Genomic DNA, 18,454 nt, shown 5'->3' with positions numbered 1-18,454 from the left:
GCAATGTATACATGTTGCAATTCAGAAATTGTGCACCATGTTTGCCCAGAAATAGAATTTCAAAGAATGTTCATAGATCATTGAAAATGTCCATTGGTACAATACATTTATAGATGATTATTAGTATGTTTATATAACAGACTGCTCTACACAGTGGGAATATAAAAATGAGGGCATGATTAACAATTAGAATCTCAAAAGTGGACCAAAAAAGTGAGTTAAAAAAAATAGTTTTGGGGCCTGGAAATGTGCCTAAGTGGTGCCTTGCCTAGCATGCATGAAGCCCTAGGTTTGATTCTTCCGTACCACATACACCAAAAAAGCTGGAACGAGGCTCAAGTAGAAGAGTGCTAGCCTTGAGGGAAAGAAGCATAGGGACACAGTGCCCAGGCCCTGAGTTCAAGGTCCATGACTGACCCCCCAAAAAAAAGTTTTGTCTGGGGATGGTGGCTTACACAGGCAGAGATGATAGGGATTGCCATTTGAGATCAGCCCAGGCAAAAAAGAGATCACACACTTCAGTCAGTATAAACTGGACATGGTGGTGCATAGCTGTTAGCCCAACTGTGTGGGAAACATAAATAGGAGGAGCAGGGTCCATGTGAATCTGAGCAGAAATGTCTAAAGAGGTGGGGGCAAGAAAATAAAACTAAAGCAAAAAGGGCTGGGTAAGCCAGGCACCAGTGACTCACATCCTAGCTAGTCAAGAGACTGATATCTGAGGGTCATGAGCAGAAATGTCCCTGTGAGACTTTATTTTTTTTTTTTGTCGTGGGGCTTGAACTCTAGGCTTGGGTGCTGTCTCTGCGCTCTTCAGCTCAAAGCAAGTGCTCTACCACTTGAGCCACAGTGCCACTTCCAGTTTTCTGGTGGTTTATTGGAGATAGGAGTCTCAAGGATTTTCTTGCCTGGGCTGGCTTTGAACCCTGATCCTCAGATCTCAACTTCCTCAGTAGCTAGGATTACAGGTGTGAGCTACCGGCACGCAGCTTTCTGTGAGACTCCTTTCTCCATTAAACTACTCAAAAAAACTGGAAGAGGCGCTGTGGCTCACGTGGTAGAGCACTAGTTTTAAACACAAAGAGGCTCTGGGATAATGCCCAGGCCCTTCATTCAAGCCCCAGAACAGGCAAAAAAATATAAAAGGGCTAGGTGCATGGCTTACGTACCTTGTAAGCACCATTCCCTGAATCCAAATGCCGGTGTCAAGAAAGAAAAAAAATAGCCTGAGTTAAAAACTATATATATTGGGGTTGGGAAGGTGGTTCAGTGGTAGAGCGCTTGCCTTGCATGCCTGAGGCCCTGGGTTCTATTCTTCAGCACCACATAAGCAAAAAGAAAAAAGCCGGAAGTGGTGCTGTGGCTCAAGTGGTAGAGCGCTAGCCTTAAGCTGAAGAGCTGAGGGACAGCGCCCAGGCCCAGTTCAGGCCCCACAACCGGACTCAAAAAAAAAAAAAACAACTATATATATTGTGTAGTTAGGAAATGTGTAAGCACCAAGTACAGAAGTGAGATTTCCTGTCAGCAGCTAGGGAAAGAGAATATCATCTTTTCTTTCTTTCTTTTTTTAATCAGTTATGGAGCTTGAACTCGGCTTAGGTGCTGTCCTTGAGCCCTTCAGCTCAAAAGCAAGCACTCTACTGCTTGAGCCACAGTGCCACTTCTGGTTTCTTGTTGGTTAATTGGAGATAAGAGTCTCACAGACTTCCCTGCCTGGGCTGGCTTTGAACCACACTCCTGTCTCAGCCTCCTGAGTAGCTGGGATTACAGGTGTGAGCCACCGGCACCTGGCTAAAAACCATTCTTTAATATTATTTTTATTGTACAGATTACAGTTACATGAGTAAGGTAATGGTACCACTTTATACTAAAGCGCCTGAGGTTTTAAATACCATGTGGTTGTACAATAAATAGCTATTTTAGATAACATACGTTCTGATACACCATGAATTAGTTACATCTGGAGTATTTTATCCAGTTCTCAATACTTGTTTTAATGTTGTTCTCATAGATCCAGGGACTTCTAGAGCTAAATAATGAACAGACTGAAAACTGTTATACGTCAAATCAGAGATACATGTAGAGAACTTTTTTTTTGTCATGGTGCTTGAACTCCGCCTGGGTGCTGTCCCTCAGCTCTTCAAGGCAAGTGCTCTACCACTTGAGCTATAGCACCACTTCCGGTTTTCTGGTGGTTTATTGGAGATAAGAGTCTCACAGACTTTCCTCAGATCTGAGCCTCCTGAGTAGCTAGGATTACAGGTGTGAGCCACCGGCACCTGGCTAAAAACCATTCTTTAATATTATTTTTATTGTACAAATACAGTACAGAGAGATTACAGTTACATGAGTAAGGTAATGAGTACATTTCCTATCAAGTATTGTTATCCCCTCCTTTGTTTTTCCCCTACTATCCCTCCCCTCCCCATCTCCACAGCTCTTCCCTCTTCCCCAAGTTGTAAAGTTCATTTCCAACATAGTGTCTTCTAGGTTTTATTGTTAAAATGAGTCAACATTTCAGCATTTTGTTATTTCCTTTCCCCTCCCCAAATTAGAAATATATATATACAAGAAGCAGGGCACCAGAATCAAATACAGTGACAACAGGGATTATACCATATTATACCATATACATACAAAAGAAACAAAAAAAAATCACATAGTACATTATAAACAACAGCAACAAAGAAAAAAACCCTCTTGTGTCCATATATTGGGGTTCATTTCACTTAGCATCAAGAACCATTCTTAATAGTAACAAAAAGTGTTTTAGATAGTTGAGAGAATGGGTAAGTGAGGTATCTTACGGTTTTTGTTTTTTTGTTTTTTTTTTTGGTCAGTTATAGGGCTTGAACTCTGGACCTGGGTACTGTACCTTAGCTCTTCAGCTCAAGGCTGTCGCTCTACCTCTTGAGCTACAGCACCACTTCTGGTTTTCTGGTGATTTATTGGAGATAAGAGTCTCGCAGACTTTCCTGCCCCAGCTGGCTTTGAACCGTGATCCTCAGATCTCAGCCCCCTGAGTAGCTAGGATTACAGGTGTGAACCATCTGCGCCTGGCTGGTATCTTACCTTTTTTCTCTGACATTTTCACTTAACAAACCAACCTGTCAGGATAGAAGAGTGATAAATACTAGCTTTACCCTTCAACACATTTATCTAACCTTTCTTGCTTTGTAGTGTGAGCAAATTTGATATGTGTTAACAGTGAAAATGCTCAGTAGTTTGAATCCTATTTTGGTCACAGACTAGCTGCTGGGGAAGTTACTTAACATTTCAAAACATTGATTTTATCTTCTGTTACAGTACTATGAATTAGAACTTTCCATGGAGATGGAAATGTTGGGTTTCTGCTGCCTGGTGTAGTGTCACCTTTTTTTTTTTTTTTTTTTTTTGGGTCCAGTCGTGGGGCCTGAACTCTGGGCCTGGGCGCTGTCCCTCAGCTCTTCAGCTCAAGGCTAGCGCTCTACCACTTGAGCCATAGAGCCACTTCTGGCTTTTTTTTTTCTTCTTATGTGGTGCTGAGGAATGGAACCCAGGGCCTCATGCATGCAAGGCAAGCACTCTACCACTGAGCCACCTTCCCAGCCCTCAGTGTCACTTTTGAACACTTCAAATGTGCTGGTTGTGACTGAAAAACTGGATTAAAACAATTTAACATAGTTTTATATATAAACACGTGATTCTTTCCTGCTGCATTAGACAGTGAAGATTTATATTAAGGATAATTATTTGCATCCTAACGTTTAATTTTTTTTAAAACATGATCCATGTGTCTCAGACTGCCCTGAAATTCATTCTTTCTGCCTCTGCCTCTCAAGTGCTAGGGATTACAGGTGTACACTAATCTCTGATATTTAATTTCTAATAAAATTAGATCATGATAAAGTCTGTAAGTACATGTGGATGATGTTATCTTTATATTTATATATGTATATCAATTGCAGAGCAAATATACAATATGTGATTGAATGTTAAGTATTGGAAATTTTAAGCAATTTTTGTTACATTGATAAGGTGACATGAATTTGTTGATGTATAAGCTACTTTAGGAAAAACATTTTCCAAATTTATTCTTTAATTTTGAATATTAAGTAATGGTTCTTGATTGTCTTTAGGAAATAGTGTTCTACTTAAACATTAACATTAAAAGTCCCTTTTTTTTTTTTTTTAGTTGGTAGTAGCTGAACTCTGGGTCTGGGTGCTGTCCCTGAGCTCTTCAGTTCAAGGCTAGCGCTCTACCACTTGAGCCACAGCACCACTTCTGGCTTTTTTCTGCTGATGTCGTGCTGAGCAATCAAACTTAGAGCCTCATGCATGCGAGGCAAGCACTGTATCATTGAGCCAACTTCCCAGCCCCTTGTTAATAGTACTTTATAGAATAATTTTACAAAGATTTCCCCCCTTGAAACCTTAGAATAATAGAAACATAAAAACAATACTTATATATGCAAAATGTGATCATTAAAAATAAGGATTTGGGCCAGGCGCCTGTAATCCCAGCTACTTAGGAGGCTGAGATCTGAGGATCACAGTTCAAAGCCAGTCCGGGCAGGAAAGTCTGTGAGACTCTTATCTCCAATTAACCACCAGAAAACTGGAAGTGGCGTTGTGGCTCAAGTAGTAGACTGCTAGCCTTGAGCTGAAGAGCTGAGGGACAGCGCCCAGGCCCAGAGTTCAGGCCCCTTGACCAAAAAAAAAAAAAAAAAGAATTTGGGCTGGGAATATGGTTTAGTGGCTTGCCTAGCATGCTTGAAGCTCTGGTTTGGTTTGGTTTGGTTTGTCGGTTGTGGGGCTTGAACTCTGGGCCTGGGTAATGTCCCTCAGCTCTTCAGCTCAAAGCAAGAGCTCTACCATTTGAGCCACAGCACCACTTCCAGCTTTTTCTGTTTATGTGGTGCTGAGGAATCGAAACAAGGGCATCATGCGTGCAAAGCAACTACTCTACCACTGAGCCACCTTCCCAGCCCAAAGCCCTTGGTTTGATTCCTCAGTACCACGTAAACAGAAAAGCCAGAAGTGGTGCTGTGACTGAAGTGGTAGATTGCTAACATTGAGCAAAAGAAGCTCAGGGACAGTGCCCAGGCCCTGAGTTCAAGCCCCAGGACTAGCAAAAAAAAAAAATGCATATTTGCTTTTTAGCTCCTAAGATGTAAAAGTCAGGTATAAATATTTTATTATGGCTATAATTATATAGACAATTAGACATAAGTATTTATGATTTTTATTTTTTTATTTTCTAGCTGTATAGATGAATGGTTTGAAGTAAATAGATCTTGCCCTGAGCACCCTTCAGATTAAGCATCAGATTCCTGTTCGAAAGGTATTTTTCCCATTTGTTTTGATTACTTTAAAAAATGCTATTTTGAAATATACACTTAAAGCCATGTATTCATTTATTTCACTTCACTGAGGAACATTCATGTGCCTGTGTATATAAATGTATCTATATGTGTGTGTTACAGATACTTAGGCTAGAGAAACTCATATTTTAAAATGTACTGAAGAACTGGATGTGGTGACTCTTGCCTACAATTCTAGTTAAATCTAGTTACTTGCAGGCTAAGATCTGGAGGATTACAGTTCAAGGCCAATCTAGACAAAAAATAGTCAAGATATATTTCAAGTCATAAAAATCTGGGAACATAAATAGGATTATGATCCAGGCAGCCCAGATAAAAAGTAAGAACCTGTTTAGAAAGTAGTGACAGCGAAAAAAGAGTGGGGGCATAGTTTAAGTAGTAGAGTACCAACCTATCCAGTTCCATCCTCAGTACTGCTAAATGAATAAAATTACATTGGAGGGGCTGAGGGTGTTGCTCAATGGTTAAACACATGCTGAACATACACAAACCTCTGTTCAATCCCCAGAACCAAAAATAATCTTCAGAAAACAATACAAAACAGGCTTTTTGATTTCTGAATACTACATTCTTAGTACTTTAAAACACATTTGTTTATTATAGTTTAATACTGAAGAAAACTTAAAGTTTATATAAATATATAAATCATGGCCCCCTCTCACTGAGCAATGTGTGCAAGGCTTTAAGAACATTGTATACCTTTTATGTACTTTTTTTTTTTTTTTTTTTGGTCTGTCATGGGCCTGAACTCTGGGCCTGGGCACTGCCCCTCAGCTTTTCAGCTCAAGGCTAGCACTCTACCTCTTGAGCCATAGTACCACTTCCAGCTTTTTCTGCTTATTTGGTGTTGAGGAATTGAACCATGCCTCATGCATGCAAGGCAAGCACTCTACCACTGAACCACCTTCCCAGCCCTCTTTACTCTTTTAATAGTCAAAACAACCTTTGAGCTCAGTCCTACTTACTAAGATCATAGAGCTAGTTTTTTGGTGGAGTTCAGATTTGTTCATGTGGTACTGAGGAATTGAACCCAGGGCTTCATGCATGCTAGGCAAACACTCTAGCACTAAGCTATATTCCCAGCCCTGGAGTTGGGATTTAAACTTCACTACAGACAGGTAATTCTTTCTCTAAAGACAGTTTTGTTTGTTCATCAGTTTTTTGTACTTTGTAGAAGCATTTTCTTCTAAAAGTTGCATCATTGGCTGTATTACTTAATCACTTTTATCATTCACCTTTGGATTCTCTCCATGTTATTGTTTATATAATAGGCAAAACAATTTAGTTTAAAAATGAAATTAAGAATATATTGTTTTATATCCAGGACCAGTGATTCTTCACACCTTAATCCTTGCTACTCAAGAGGTCAAGATCTGAGGATTACGGTTTGAAACCAGCCCAGGCAGGAAAATCCATGAGACTCTTACCTCCAATTAACCACCAGAAAACTGGAAGTGTCACTGTAGTTCAAAGTGGTAGAGCATTAGCCTTGAGTGAAAAGCTCAGGGACAGCTCCAGTCCATGAGTTCAAGCCCCATGACCAACATCAACACCAGAAGAAGTTTTATAGCCAGGCATTGTTAGTTCGTACCTGTAATCCTAGCTATTCAGGAGGCTGAGATCTGTGGATCATGTTTCAAAGTCAGTCCAGTAGTGATGTCCTGAGTCACAACCCTTTGATTTCAGTAATTCTTGCTCTTTAAAAGTATAGGTCCCAGGGCTGGGAAGGTGGCTCAGTGGTAGAGTGCTTGCCTTGCATGCATGAGGCCTGGATTCCATTCCTCAGCATCACATAAGCAGAAAAAGCCAGAAGTGGCCCTGTGGCACTGTACCTCAGTGGTAGAGTGCTTGCTGACCTTGAGCTGAAGAGCTGAGGAACAGCCTGGAGTTCAGGCCCCATGACAGATCCCCCCGCCGTCCCCCCCCCCAAAATGTATAGGTCTCTATTGCATTTCCACTTTGGAAAGCAGTCTGGAGGTACCTCAGAAAGCTCAATATAGGCCTCCCCCATGACCCAGCCATACCCCACTCCTAGACACCTACCCTGAGCAACAGGAACTAGGATACAAGGACACAATGAACCTCCATGCTCATTGCTGCACTATTCACAATAGCCAAGATATGGAAACAACCCAGATGCCCCACTATAGATGAGTGGATCCAGAAATTGTGGTACCTAGATACAATGGAATATTATGCAACCCTTAGAAAGGACAAAATAATGGTATTTGCAGGGAAGTGGAACTATAGCAAATCATTTTGAGTGAGGTAAGCTAAGAGCAGAGATATAGACAGCACATGGTCTCCCTGATATGTGGATATCAAGGAGATATGACCAAGTAAACAGGACTGGAGAAACAGGACATCTACTTAATTTGTCATATAATTTCTAAATGACTCCATGTTCTTGACCTCGTGTGTGTGTGTGTATGTGTGAGTGTGTGTGAGTGTGTGTGTGTGAGTGTGTGTGTTTGTGTGTGTGTGTGTTTGTGTGTGTGTGTGTGTGTGTGTGTGTGTGTGTGTCAAAGGGAAGCTAGGAGGAGGGCACAGAATCAGGGAAACAGGAAAAAAATACAACAGAGGGGCCCATCAGCTGCACTGGACATTGATGAAAATGAACTAAGCAACTCAAGGGCTGCCATGGGAGGGAGGGAATAGGAGGGAAAGGGGGAACAGCTAACACAAAAAAGGAAAGAAATGTATGTATCTCCCAACACAGAAGAAATAGTTGTATTGTCAAAGCTTGTAGAATTCACAAATTTTATAGAGCAAGATGATGACAATTTGCCTTGTAAAGGTTAAAATGTGTTTGTGACTTTTAAGTATCACTATCCTACAATACTGTGAAATTTATGTAATCACTTAATCTCAATAAAAAGTTATTTAAAAGTATAGGTTCAAGCCAGGCACTGGTGGCTCACACCTTAATCCTAACTACTCAGGAGGCTGAGATCTGAGGATCACAGTTCAAAGCCAGCCTTGGCAGGAAAGTCTGTGAGACTCTTATCTCAATAAACGGTCAGAAAACCAGATGTGGTGCTGTGGCTCAGTTGGTAGAGCACTAGCCTTGAGCTGAAATGCTAAGGGACAGTGCCCAGACCCAGAGTTCAAGCCCCACGACCAACAACAAAAAAAAAAAGTATAGGTCCTGAGGTTGAAAATGTGACCAAGCAATTACTCTGTTGATGGGGTAACTTAAACATAGTAGATTAGAATTTTGACATAGAAGAATAATTGAACCATATCAACTGAAATGAGAGCTATAGCAGAAAACTTTACATAAAAGTAGGATTGTATATAATAGAGGAAAGCTTGGTAAAGTATAGGGTACTAAAAGACCCCCAGCTTTTTACTCTTTCCCTTTGGCACATTTACAATAGGAATTGGGATAAGTTTGGTTAAGAGTAGTATAGTGGTATAGGGGTGTGCATATATGTTCTGTTTCACAGTGGAAAAGTTTTTGGTGGTTCACTTGTGTTCCTAGCGATCAAATTGAGGGCCATGGACATGCTAGTAAAGCACTCTACTGCTAAGCTGCACCCCTAGTTCTTGAAAAAGTTTAGGGGTGGATGCAATGAGATGTTGTCAGTATTGCCTTGTTTTTGAGCCAATAAAGTAAAATTCTAGAAACCAATACTAATAAAATAAAATTGTGATAGACTTGATTGGTGGTCACAAATTACAGTAGGATGACTATCATCCAGATATTCAGCACTCAGGATGCTGAGTCAGGAGAACTAGGAATTTGAGTCCAGTCTGGGCTACATAGATAGCAAGACTTAGGAAGAGAGTGGAAAGAACAAAGGAGGAAATTTTTATCTTGGAATTTTATATGCCAAAGCAATACTGGCAAATCACTTTCAAGTCTTCCTATTTCCTTACAACTTCATTGTACAATATTCTTTCTGATGGAAGCATAAAATTCCATTGTGTATATATTACCACATTTTCTTTATCCATTCATCTACTGAGAGGCATCTGGATTGATTCCGTATCTTGGCTTTGGTAAGCAGTGCTACAATGAACATGGTTATGCTGGAAGCTTTAGTGTGGCTTGCTTTGTGATCTGTTGAAAAAATTCCAGGACTGGAATTTCTGGGCCATAGGGACGCTATGTTCCTTGAGGAACCTCCATAGTGCTTTCCATAGTGGTTGAACAAGTTTACATTCCCACCAATAGTGTAGTAGCATTCCCTTTTGGCCACATCCCTGCCAGCATGTATTATTGTTCATTTTCTTTCTTTCTTTTTTTTTTTGGGGGGGGGGGTCCAGTCATGGGGCCTGAACTCTGGGCCTGAGCACTCTCCCTCAGCTCTTCAGCTCAAGGCTAGCGCTCTACCACCTGAGCCACAGCGCCACTTCTGGCTTTTTTTCTTTTTGCTTATGAGGAATCGAACCCAGGGCCTCAGGCATGCAAGGCAAGCGCTCTACCACTGAGCCACCTTCCCAGCCCCTTATTGTTCATTTTCTTGATAATGGTTATTCTTGATAATGTAATCTCAATGTTTTGATTTGCATTTCTTTTATGGCCAGAGATGTTGAACATTTCTTCATGTGTATGTTGGTCATTCTTACTTCTTCTGAGTAGTCTCTCTTTAAGTCTTAGCCCATTTATTGAGTTGTTGTTTTTTAAGAGGTGGGTTAATTTTTTGTGCTCTAAGTATATTTTAGACATGAGATCCTTGTCTGATGCTTAGCTGGTAAAAATCTCCTGTTCTGTAGGCTATTTATCTTCTTAACTATGTCTGTTGCCATGCAAAATCTCTTCAGTTTTGATGCAGTCCCATTTATCCAGTCTTTTTTTGATTTGTTGTGATTCTGGATCTTTGGAAGTTTTTTGTTGTTGTTGTTTTTGGGTCCGGTTGTGGGGCCTGAACTCTGGGCCTGGGCGCTGTCCCTCAGCTCTTCAGCTCAAGGCTAGCACTCTACCACTTGAGCCACAGCACCACTCCGGCTTTTTTCTTTTTGCTTATGTGGTGCTGAGGAATCGAACCCAGGGCCTCAGGTATGCAAGGCAAGCGCTCTACCACTGAGCCATCTTCCCAGCCCCTGGAAGTTTTTTTGTTTTGTTTTGTTTTTTGTTTTTGTTTTTGTTTTTGTTTTGTCGGTCGTGGGGCTTGAATTCTGGGCCTGAGCGCTGTCCCTCAGCTCTTCAGCTCAAGGCTAGCGCTCTACCACTTGAGCTACAATGCACTTCCGGTTTTCTGGTGGTTTATTGGAGATAAGTTTCATGGACTTTACTGCCCAGGCTGGCTTTGCACTGCGATCCTCAGATCTCAGCCTTCTGAGTAGTTAGGATTACAGGAGTGAGCCACCGGGTCCTGGCTCTTAGGAAGTTTTGACCTGTGCTTTCCTGTAATAATCTGCATGGTATCTGGCCTTACATTGAAGTCTTTGATCCATTTAGAATGGATTCTGGTGCAAGGAGAAACAAAAGGATCTAGCTTCACTTTTCCGCATGTGAATAGCCAGTTTTGCGAGCACCATTTGTTGAAGAGGTTCTTTCTTCCATCCTGTGTTTTTTGCTCCTTATCAAATACTAGGATACCTATGGGTTTGTGAGTTCATTTCTGGATCTTCTGTTCCATTGGTCCTCAGGCCTATTCTTGTGCCAGTACCAAGCTGTTTTTATTATTGTGGCTTTGTTACCGAGTTGGAAGTTTGGTATTGATATTCCTTCAACACTGTTCTTCCTTGATAAGAATTGCTTTTGCTCGTCATAGTCTTATTATTTCATATGATATTTTTTGGGTAGTAGGTTTTTGTTTGTTTTTTCATCAATCTACCACTTGAGCCACAGCACCACTTCCGGCTTTTTCTGCTTATGTGGTGCTGAGGAATCGAACCCAGGGCTTCATGCATGCAAGGCAAGCGCTCTACCACTGTGCCACCTTCCCAGCCCCATCATATGATATTTTTTGGATTGAAGAATGTTGTTGGGATTTTGATGGGTATTGCATTGAATTTGTAAATTGCTTTGGGCAGTATTGCCGTTTTCACAATGTTAATCCTCTCAATCTAGAAACATATGGAAAGCTTTTCCATTTCTTTAAATATGCTGTAATTTCATTTTTCAGATTTTTATTGTTTCCATAAGATCCTTCACATCTTTAATTCCTAGGTTGTTTTTGGTTGTTTTTGTTTTTGTTTTTGAGATTATTACAACTGGAGTTGCTTTCCTCATTACGATCCTCATTGTTGTCATACAGAAAAGCTACTGATTTTAAAGTTTCATATTATCTCAAGTAATGGGGAGGATCTATAAGGTTTTTTTGTTTGGTTTTGTCGGTCTTGGGGCTTGAACTCTGGTAGTGCTCTAGCACTTGAGCCACAGGGCTACTTCCGGTTTTCTGGTAGTTTATTGGAGATAAAGAGTCTCACAGACTTTCTTGCCTGGGCTGGCTTTGAACTGCAGTCCTCAGATCTCAGCCTCCTGAGTAGCTAGGATTATAGGCATGAGCCACCAGCACCCTGCTCTGTAAGGTTTTTAAATTACAGGATCATGTCATCTACAAAGAGGGATAGTTTTCCTTCTTTCCTTATTTGAATCCCCTTTATGTTTGTCCCTTGCCTTATTGCTCTGGCTAGGTATTCCATTATGTGTACTATACTAAAGAGAGGAGTGGAGAGTGTGGACATCCTTGTCTTATTCCTGATTTTAGAAGAAATGGTTTTAACTGTTCACCATTTTGTATAATGCTGGCTGTAGGCTTGTCATATACAGTCTTTATTATATTGAGGAATATTCCATGGATTCCTAGCCTCTCCATAGCTTCTATCTTAAACAGGTATTGGATCTTGTGTTAGTTGTTGAATTCAGTTAGTCGGCCAGATGAAACACATTTCTGTTAGTCCTAACTAGCATGTGTTTTGTTACACTGCATATCAGTGTTATCTTTGTAGAACCTTTTATATAGAAAACCTGGTTTTAAAATTAACCTACATAGGATAGGTTGAAGAATCCCACCAGCTGTTTATAGAAAGCTGAACCAATGGATTCTGTCTCTTTGACTTATCTGAAAGGACATAGGTATGGAATAGCTTCACTTAAATCTTTTGCTTCTGTTCTGACTGCCCTTACTTAGCAAATGGTAAATTCTGTCCTTTTGTCCTAGACAAAGTATATGGGTTTTCAGAGCATTCAATGCTGTTAAGACATTTAAAACAGTATGTAACAAGGGCCAGCATTTTAAAAATATTTTTAGCTCTTTAATTTACCAACCCAAAATAGAGAATAACATCTGTGTCTCAGGTCTTTTTGTTTTGTTTTGTTTTGTTGTTTTGTTGCTGGTTCTGGGCTTAAACTCTGAGCCTAGGTGCTGTCCTTGAACAGCTTTCTCCTGTCCCCTCCAAGACTACCTCTTGAGCTATAATCTCTACTTTTGGCTTTTTGGTGGTTAATTGGAGATAATCTCACTGATTTTCCTACTGAGACTGTCTTTGAAACATGATCCTCATATCTCAGCCTCCTGCATAGCTAGGATTACAGGCATGAGCCACCAGAACCCAGGTATTGTTTACTATTTTCATTTTGGGATTTTTAGTTTTACGGGGAGATTTTTAAAAATTGAGCCAGACATGTTGGTACAAACCTGTTTGCCTAGCTTTTCAGGAGGAGGAGAAAAGGAAAAATGTGAGTTCCAGGTCAGCCTGTAAAGGTTAGCTGTGAAACCCTGTCTCAAACACAAAAATAAAAGGGCTGGGGGCATGCCTCACCTGACACAGTACTTGCCTGGCATGTGTAATGCCCTAGGCTTTAATCCTCAGTGTTGGCAAAGAAAGATATTTACTCATATCCTTTTTATTTTACGAAAGTAATGATACATATATATGTATATAATATATATGTATATTGTGATGTTGTATATATTAATGGCATTGTTAAGCCCTTCTGTGTCTTGATGTGCTTTTTTGCAGAACACTGATTGAACAGTAAATAAGGATATGAAAGTTTACAGTAATGAAGATAATGCTTTTGGGAATTTGGGTGTTAGGTTTTAATTTGTATTATTATTATGGACCATGGCTTAAAATAAGTTTATCTGTTTTTGCACAGGTTTTCTTGTCTTTTCAAGATGCTTGAAAATATAGAGGATTTGAAGATCTGTCTCTGGACAAACAAAATTGCAGGTTTACTCAGCCAGAACTCTGAGTTCTGTGAAAGTGGGTAATACAAAAATGGACAGTGGCACAGGAAAATATCCTGCTGAGTTGAGTAGAGGGACCGTCACATAGAACTCAGTTCACCAAACTCGCATAAAAGGACACACAGGGATTTTGAAAATGCTGCACATCCCTTAACAGACATCCACACCAATAATCCTGATAAACATTTTGTATTCAGACGCCAAAGTTAACTGATTTAAAAGTTGATTTACTTTTTAAGTTCTCTAGGGCTCAAAACTAGCTGTGTTTTCATTTGTTTTGTTTGCTTAGTTTGGGGTCTCTTTATTTTCCCCAACATGATGTTTCTGCATTCATCTCCTTAAATTGAAAACTACGTAATTTACTCCTTATAAAGTCTTCAATGTGAAACCAAGAAGTGTAATCAAGCAGTAAAACATTGTCTGGATGGAGACCATGATCTCAAGTTATTCCATTTTCTCCAAGTATGGAAAATAGACTTCTGCATAAGAAAGCTAAAATGTTAATATTTTTACATTAGAGGTTTAATATTACCAGAATGCCATCCAAAGAATAAATCAAGTTACATAATTACATTTTAATTAAATGTAGAATTGTCTACTGAATTGCAGTTTATGAAATATATTGTTTCCTCTTAAATAAAACTGCTCAACAGCTAATTAGCATTGAATCATCGTGAGCTATGCAACTTTATAAAAGATATAAATTACCAATTTTAAGTGCTGCCAGCTATAATAACTTTAACAGGTATTTTTTGGTTTGTTCTTTTCATGTAATTATTATTCTGCTTTGCATCTCCAGGCATTTTTCCCACATTTGGGTTTAGCATGTTATAACTTTAACAACTTATAGTAAGGGTAAAATAAACTTTTCAGGAGTGGAACTTGGAATAATTGGAGGGATTTTTATATATTTTAAAAATCAGAATTTAATTGAGATGCCAGATTTATAGCAAATTTGCATCTTTAATTTTTCCAGATAATCTGGAAGTTAGCATTTTTAAAACAATTTTTAAAGCAAATACAAAGGTTTTGTTAATTTATAATTTATTAATGTGTTACTACTGTAATTGAAAACATTACAAAGACTTTAAATTGAGTCTTGTATGGAAATGTATTGAAAATTATGTGAATAAATATTCCCACAAAATACATCTGAATGGTTAAAAATACTGGAAAAGGATTATCAGGGCTATGATAGTGAATGTATTTTTTTTAATATGAAAATATTTCCAAGAAGTCAATTTCACATTTTCAACATAGGGAAAATGTTATCCATGAGCATTTAGGCACCTCCCTTGGTGTGATTGACAGTTGCACCATGCTGGCTCCCTCAACATAATGAGGTATTTGCTGTTTGATTTAAAGCTGCTACACACACACATACCACACACCACACCACACTACACCACAAACCCCCATCCTGTTCCCCCTGCTGTTGTTTCTGTTTCCTACCATGTAAGTACAGAAGCAGCAGCTGTACCCAGACACATTTATGTAATGCTTCATAATCATTCTTAATGGAATTTTTAGTTATTTCCTTTGTGATTTAGATAACATTTTCCCTGAAGTTATGCTGTGAAATGCTTTTTGGTACACTGCAATTGCTGAAAGAATCCAAAACCTCCATTGTGACAGCTGACAGCACAGTTTCTTAGGTGCTTTTTTTTGGGGAGAAAAAAAAAAAAACAGTTATGGAAATTTATTATTCTTTCAAGAGAAATATATTTTCCTTAAAATTTTTAGTTATGAAATTATCATTTGAATTTGTTTTATTTCATACTCATTTTCAGTTTTACAAGCTTTTTACCCCTTTCTCATAATTCCTGAAGGAAAACCTCTTGGAATGTGAATAATTTGTTTTCTACTGTATATTGTGATTAAAAATTACTTGGTTGTCTTCCATTCTTTTAAGAGATTTATTACAGCTATCGTAATTAACTATGTTCTCCTAGAAGTTGATTTTCTGAGATAGGTGATGTGTTAACTCTCCCTGCTTTCCTCTGATTCTCACTCTGTCATGAACCCTGTGCTACAGCTGCTACAATAGAAGTTCCCATGGTTTTAAAGAAAGTTCAGTGTTTGTAGGTATCAGGTACTACTTATTATATTTGCCTAAAACAGTGTTTATTGAAGTTTTGTTAAAATTAACAAAGTTGGCATTTTTACTTTAAATCTGGTCCCTGATCATTAAAAAAAATTTTTTTGAACTTGAAAAAAAACTTAAAAGCTTAGCCAGGCACCAGTACCTCAGGCCTGTAATCCTAGCTACTCAGGAAGCTGAGATCTGAGCATCACGGTTCAAAATCAGCAGGCAAGAAAGTCCATGAGACTCTTACCTCCAATTAACTACCAAAAAAACAGAAGTTTGCTCAAGTGGGAGAGTACTAACTCTGAGTGAGAAAGCTCAGGTACAGTACCCAAGCCTTGAGTTCAAACCCCAGTACTGGCACCAAAAAAAAAAGTTTTTAAAGCTGAAATGTTCATTTTTGTTCAATTCAAATACTATTTTGAGCTGCACACTGGTGGCTCATGCCTGCAGTCCTGCTACTCAGGAGGCTGAGATCTGGGCATCACAGTTCAGAACTGGCCCAGGAGTGTCTGTGAAACTCTTAATCTCCAATCAACTACTTAAAAATCCAGAAGTAGAGCTGTGACCTTGAGCAAAAAGAAGTTCAGGGAGAGCTCATAGGTCCTGAGTGCAAGCCCCAGAACCAGCACACAAACACAAAAAGTACTATTCTGGAAAATACTGTAAGTGATATTTTATATAATATTACTTATAATAGTTATAAATCTGTAGTAGTACATTGATAGTAGTATAGGACATGAAATCATACTAGGCATTTAAATACTCAGCTGGAACTATTGGTGACCAGGTTTTATAGAGTCATAATAAAAGTTGAAACAGCCTTCATAGGAAGTTGGTTGTAGCTTCTAAGAATCTTTGCAAATACTCAATCTCCAGAAAAGGTCATTTGTGAGTATGTAGAAAATAATACAGTATACAGAAAATAATAAATGACTTTGGTGCCACTCTATAATGGATTTATTGCCATTTTCAGTCATTTATGTTTTTCAGATCTAGTTCAAATTCAGATTATAGATTATGATTGACACTGAACAGTGAATCCTACAACTGGTTTGTGTGTGTGGTCTCAGAAACAACAGAAGTCATGTTGTGAGCTGTTGTTTCAGTTTCTTAGTGCAAATCTTACATTTCTTTTAAATGTTACATGATTACTTCAGTGTTCCTACTCTACACACTTTACTGGAATGCACCCCCAAAATGACTAAAGACCACATAGAGTATATCTGCAGTATGTATTTCAAAAAGATTCCAGTTTGAATGAGTTAATGAAATGGCAAAATCCTTTCCAAAGCTTATTTGACTCACAGCTGTGTTTCAAAGTTCGGATATAATGAAGTTCAAGAACAATCATTTAGGTTAATATATTGTAGCAAGACATAGAAATACTTCTTTAAATGGAAAAGACTGTAAATTCAGTGTAAATATTATCTGCTTTTATGTACTGACTGAAGAAGGGCCTTTACCCAGCAATAAACTACATTTGAATAAAGCATAATACCATTTTTTAATAAATTCAAGAATGGTTTAATTAGTGAAATTTAATTGATACCCACATTAAGCATTGGTAATAATATTCACCTCTTTCAGAGGAACTCTTCATATAAATTGGATTGCTAGGAACTATGTAAAACTACTTAAAGGAAAATGGTGCTTATTAAATAGGTGGATAGTTATTCATTGCTAGACATTTACTTTATTAGGTCCATTTTCTTGCACTTTTGGTATCCTGAGGCAAACTCAGAATATATTGACAGTGGTGATTAAGTGTGAAGTGTCGCTTGTTCAGTATCCCTTGTTGTGCAAATATTTTCTTAGGTTTAAAAAAAATGTAACATGTCAGTACATTTTCTTTTTTTTTCCTGGTTTAAAAAAAATGTAACATGTCAGTACATTTTCTTTTTTTTCCTGGAATATGTAATGTCTGATATTTTCTTGGTTATGAATAACAGTTAATTTATTTCACTATTAGTGTCTTCTCAACTTTTTTTGGGGGGAGGGGGGTCGTGGGGCTTGAATTTTGGGCCTGGGTACTATCCCTGAGCACTTCAGCTCAAGGCTAGTACTCTACCACTTGAGCCACAGTGCCACATCCAGTTTTCTGATGGTTAATTAGAGATAAGTCTCATGGACTTTCCTGCCCAAGGCTGGCTTTGAACTGCAATCCTCAGATCTCAGCCTCCTGAGTAACTAGGATTACTGGCGTGAGCCACCAGTGTCCAGCTCTTCTCAACTCTTCATCCTGAAACTAAGTTGCTGCTGCCTCGTTTTCTTTACAGGAAATAGCTACTTGGTATATCCTGGTGGCAATCCCTATTCAGAAACAGTTGATAAAAATGCTTTGAGTGCCATATCCTGTGAATCTGTTTAAACTAGGAGATTTTAATTACAGAATTCCTGTATTAAATGGAAATACCTGTTCACCTAAGTTGCTTTTCTGTGGAATAAGAACCTTGAAGAAATCAGATATGTGGATATTTCATTTTGGTTAAGAACCTACCACTATTGTACTTGGAGTAGTTGGTTTATTTTCACTCAGTTTAGGCCAATGAATAATACTACGATTTGTTATTGTTTATAGAGAGGCAAAGAACAGCATAACAAACAAATATCCCAAATAAATGAAAAACTGTTAAGTGATACTAAACTATCTAGTAACCTATTGTGTTTCTTAGTTGTGCCCTAAACAGCACTTGTCAGGACCTCAAGACTTGACATTACAAATGACTATTCTCCTTTCAATAGGTATTGGTCACTCATTTGTAGTAAACTTAAGAGTTCTGCCTATATTCTGTGGTAAACCTGGTAGTAGAATCTTAAAAATGTTTTATTAGCCGTGTATAATTCTAGCCCTCAGA

General features: G+C 38.7%; 1 protein-coding gene across 1 annotated transcript in view; it reads left to right on the top strand.

Moving 5' to 3' along the window:
* The window catches only part of Znrf2 (zinc and ring finger 2), an 86,586-nt gene extending 69,025 nt beyond the window's left edge, over window positions 1–17,561 (top strand). Inside the window, exons 4-5 of the mRNA XM_070014231.1 lie at window positions 5,244–5,323; window positions 13,420–17,561. Of these exons, the coding sequence (XP_069870332.1) occupies window positions 5,244–5,301 (58 nt within the window). The 3' untranslated portion in view covers window positions 5,302–5,323; window positions 13,420–17,561. The remainder of the gene's footprint in view (window positions 1–5,243; window positions 5,324–13,419) is intronic.
* The last annotated feature ends 893 nt before the right edge of the window (window positions 17,562–18,454 follow it).

Source organism: Dipodomys merriami, unplaced genomic scaffold, assembly GCF_024711535.1.
Source record: "Dipodomys merriami isolate MVZ:Mamm:240054 unplaced genomic scaffold, mDipMer1.0.p SCAF_94, whole genome shotgun sequence".
Taxonomy (NCBI): Eukaryota; Metazoa; Chordata; class Mammalia; order Rodentia; family Heteromyidae; genus Dipodomys; species Dipodomys merriami.
This window is presented reverse-complemented; position numbering and strand designations above follow the sequence as displayed.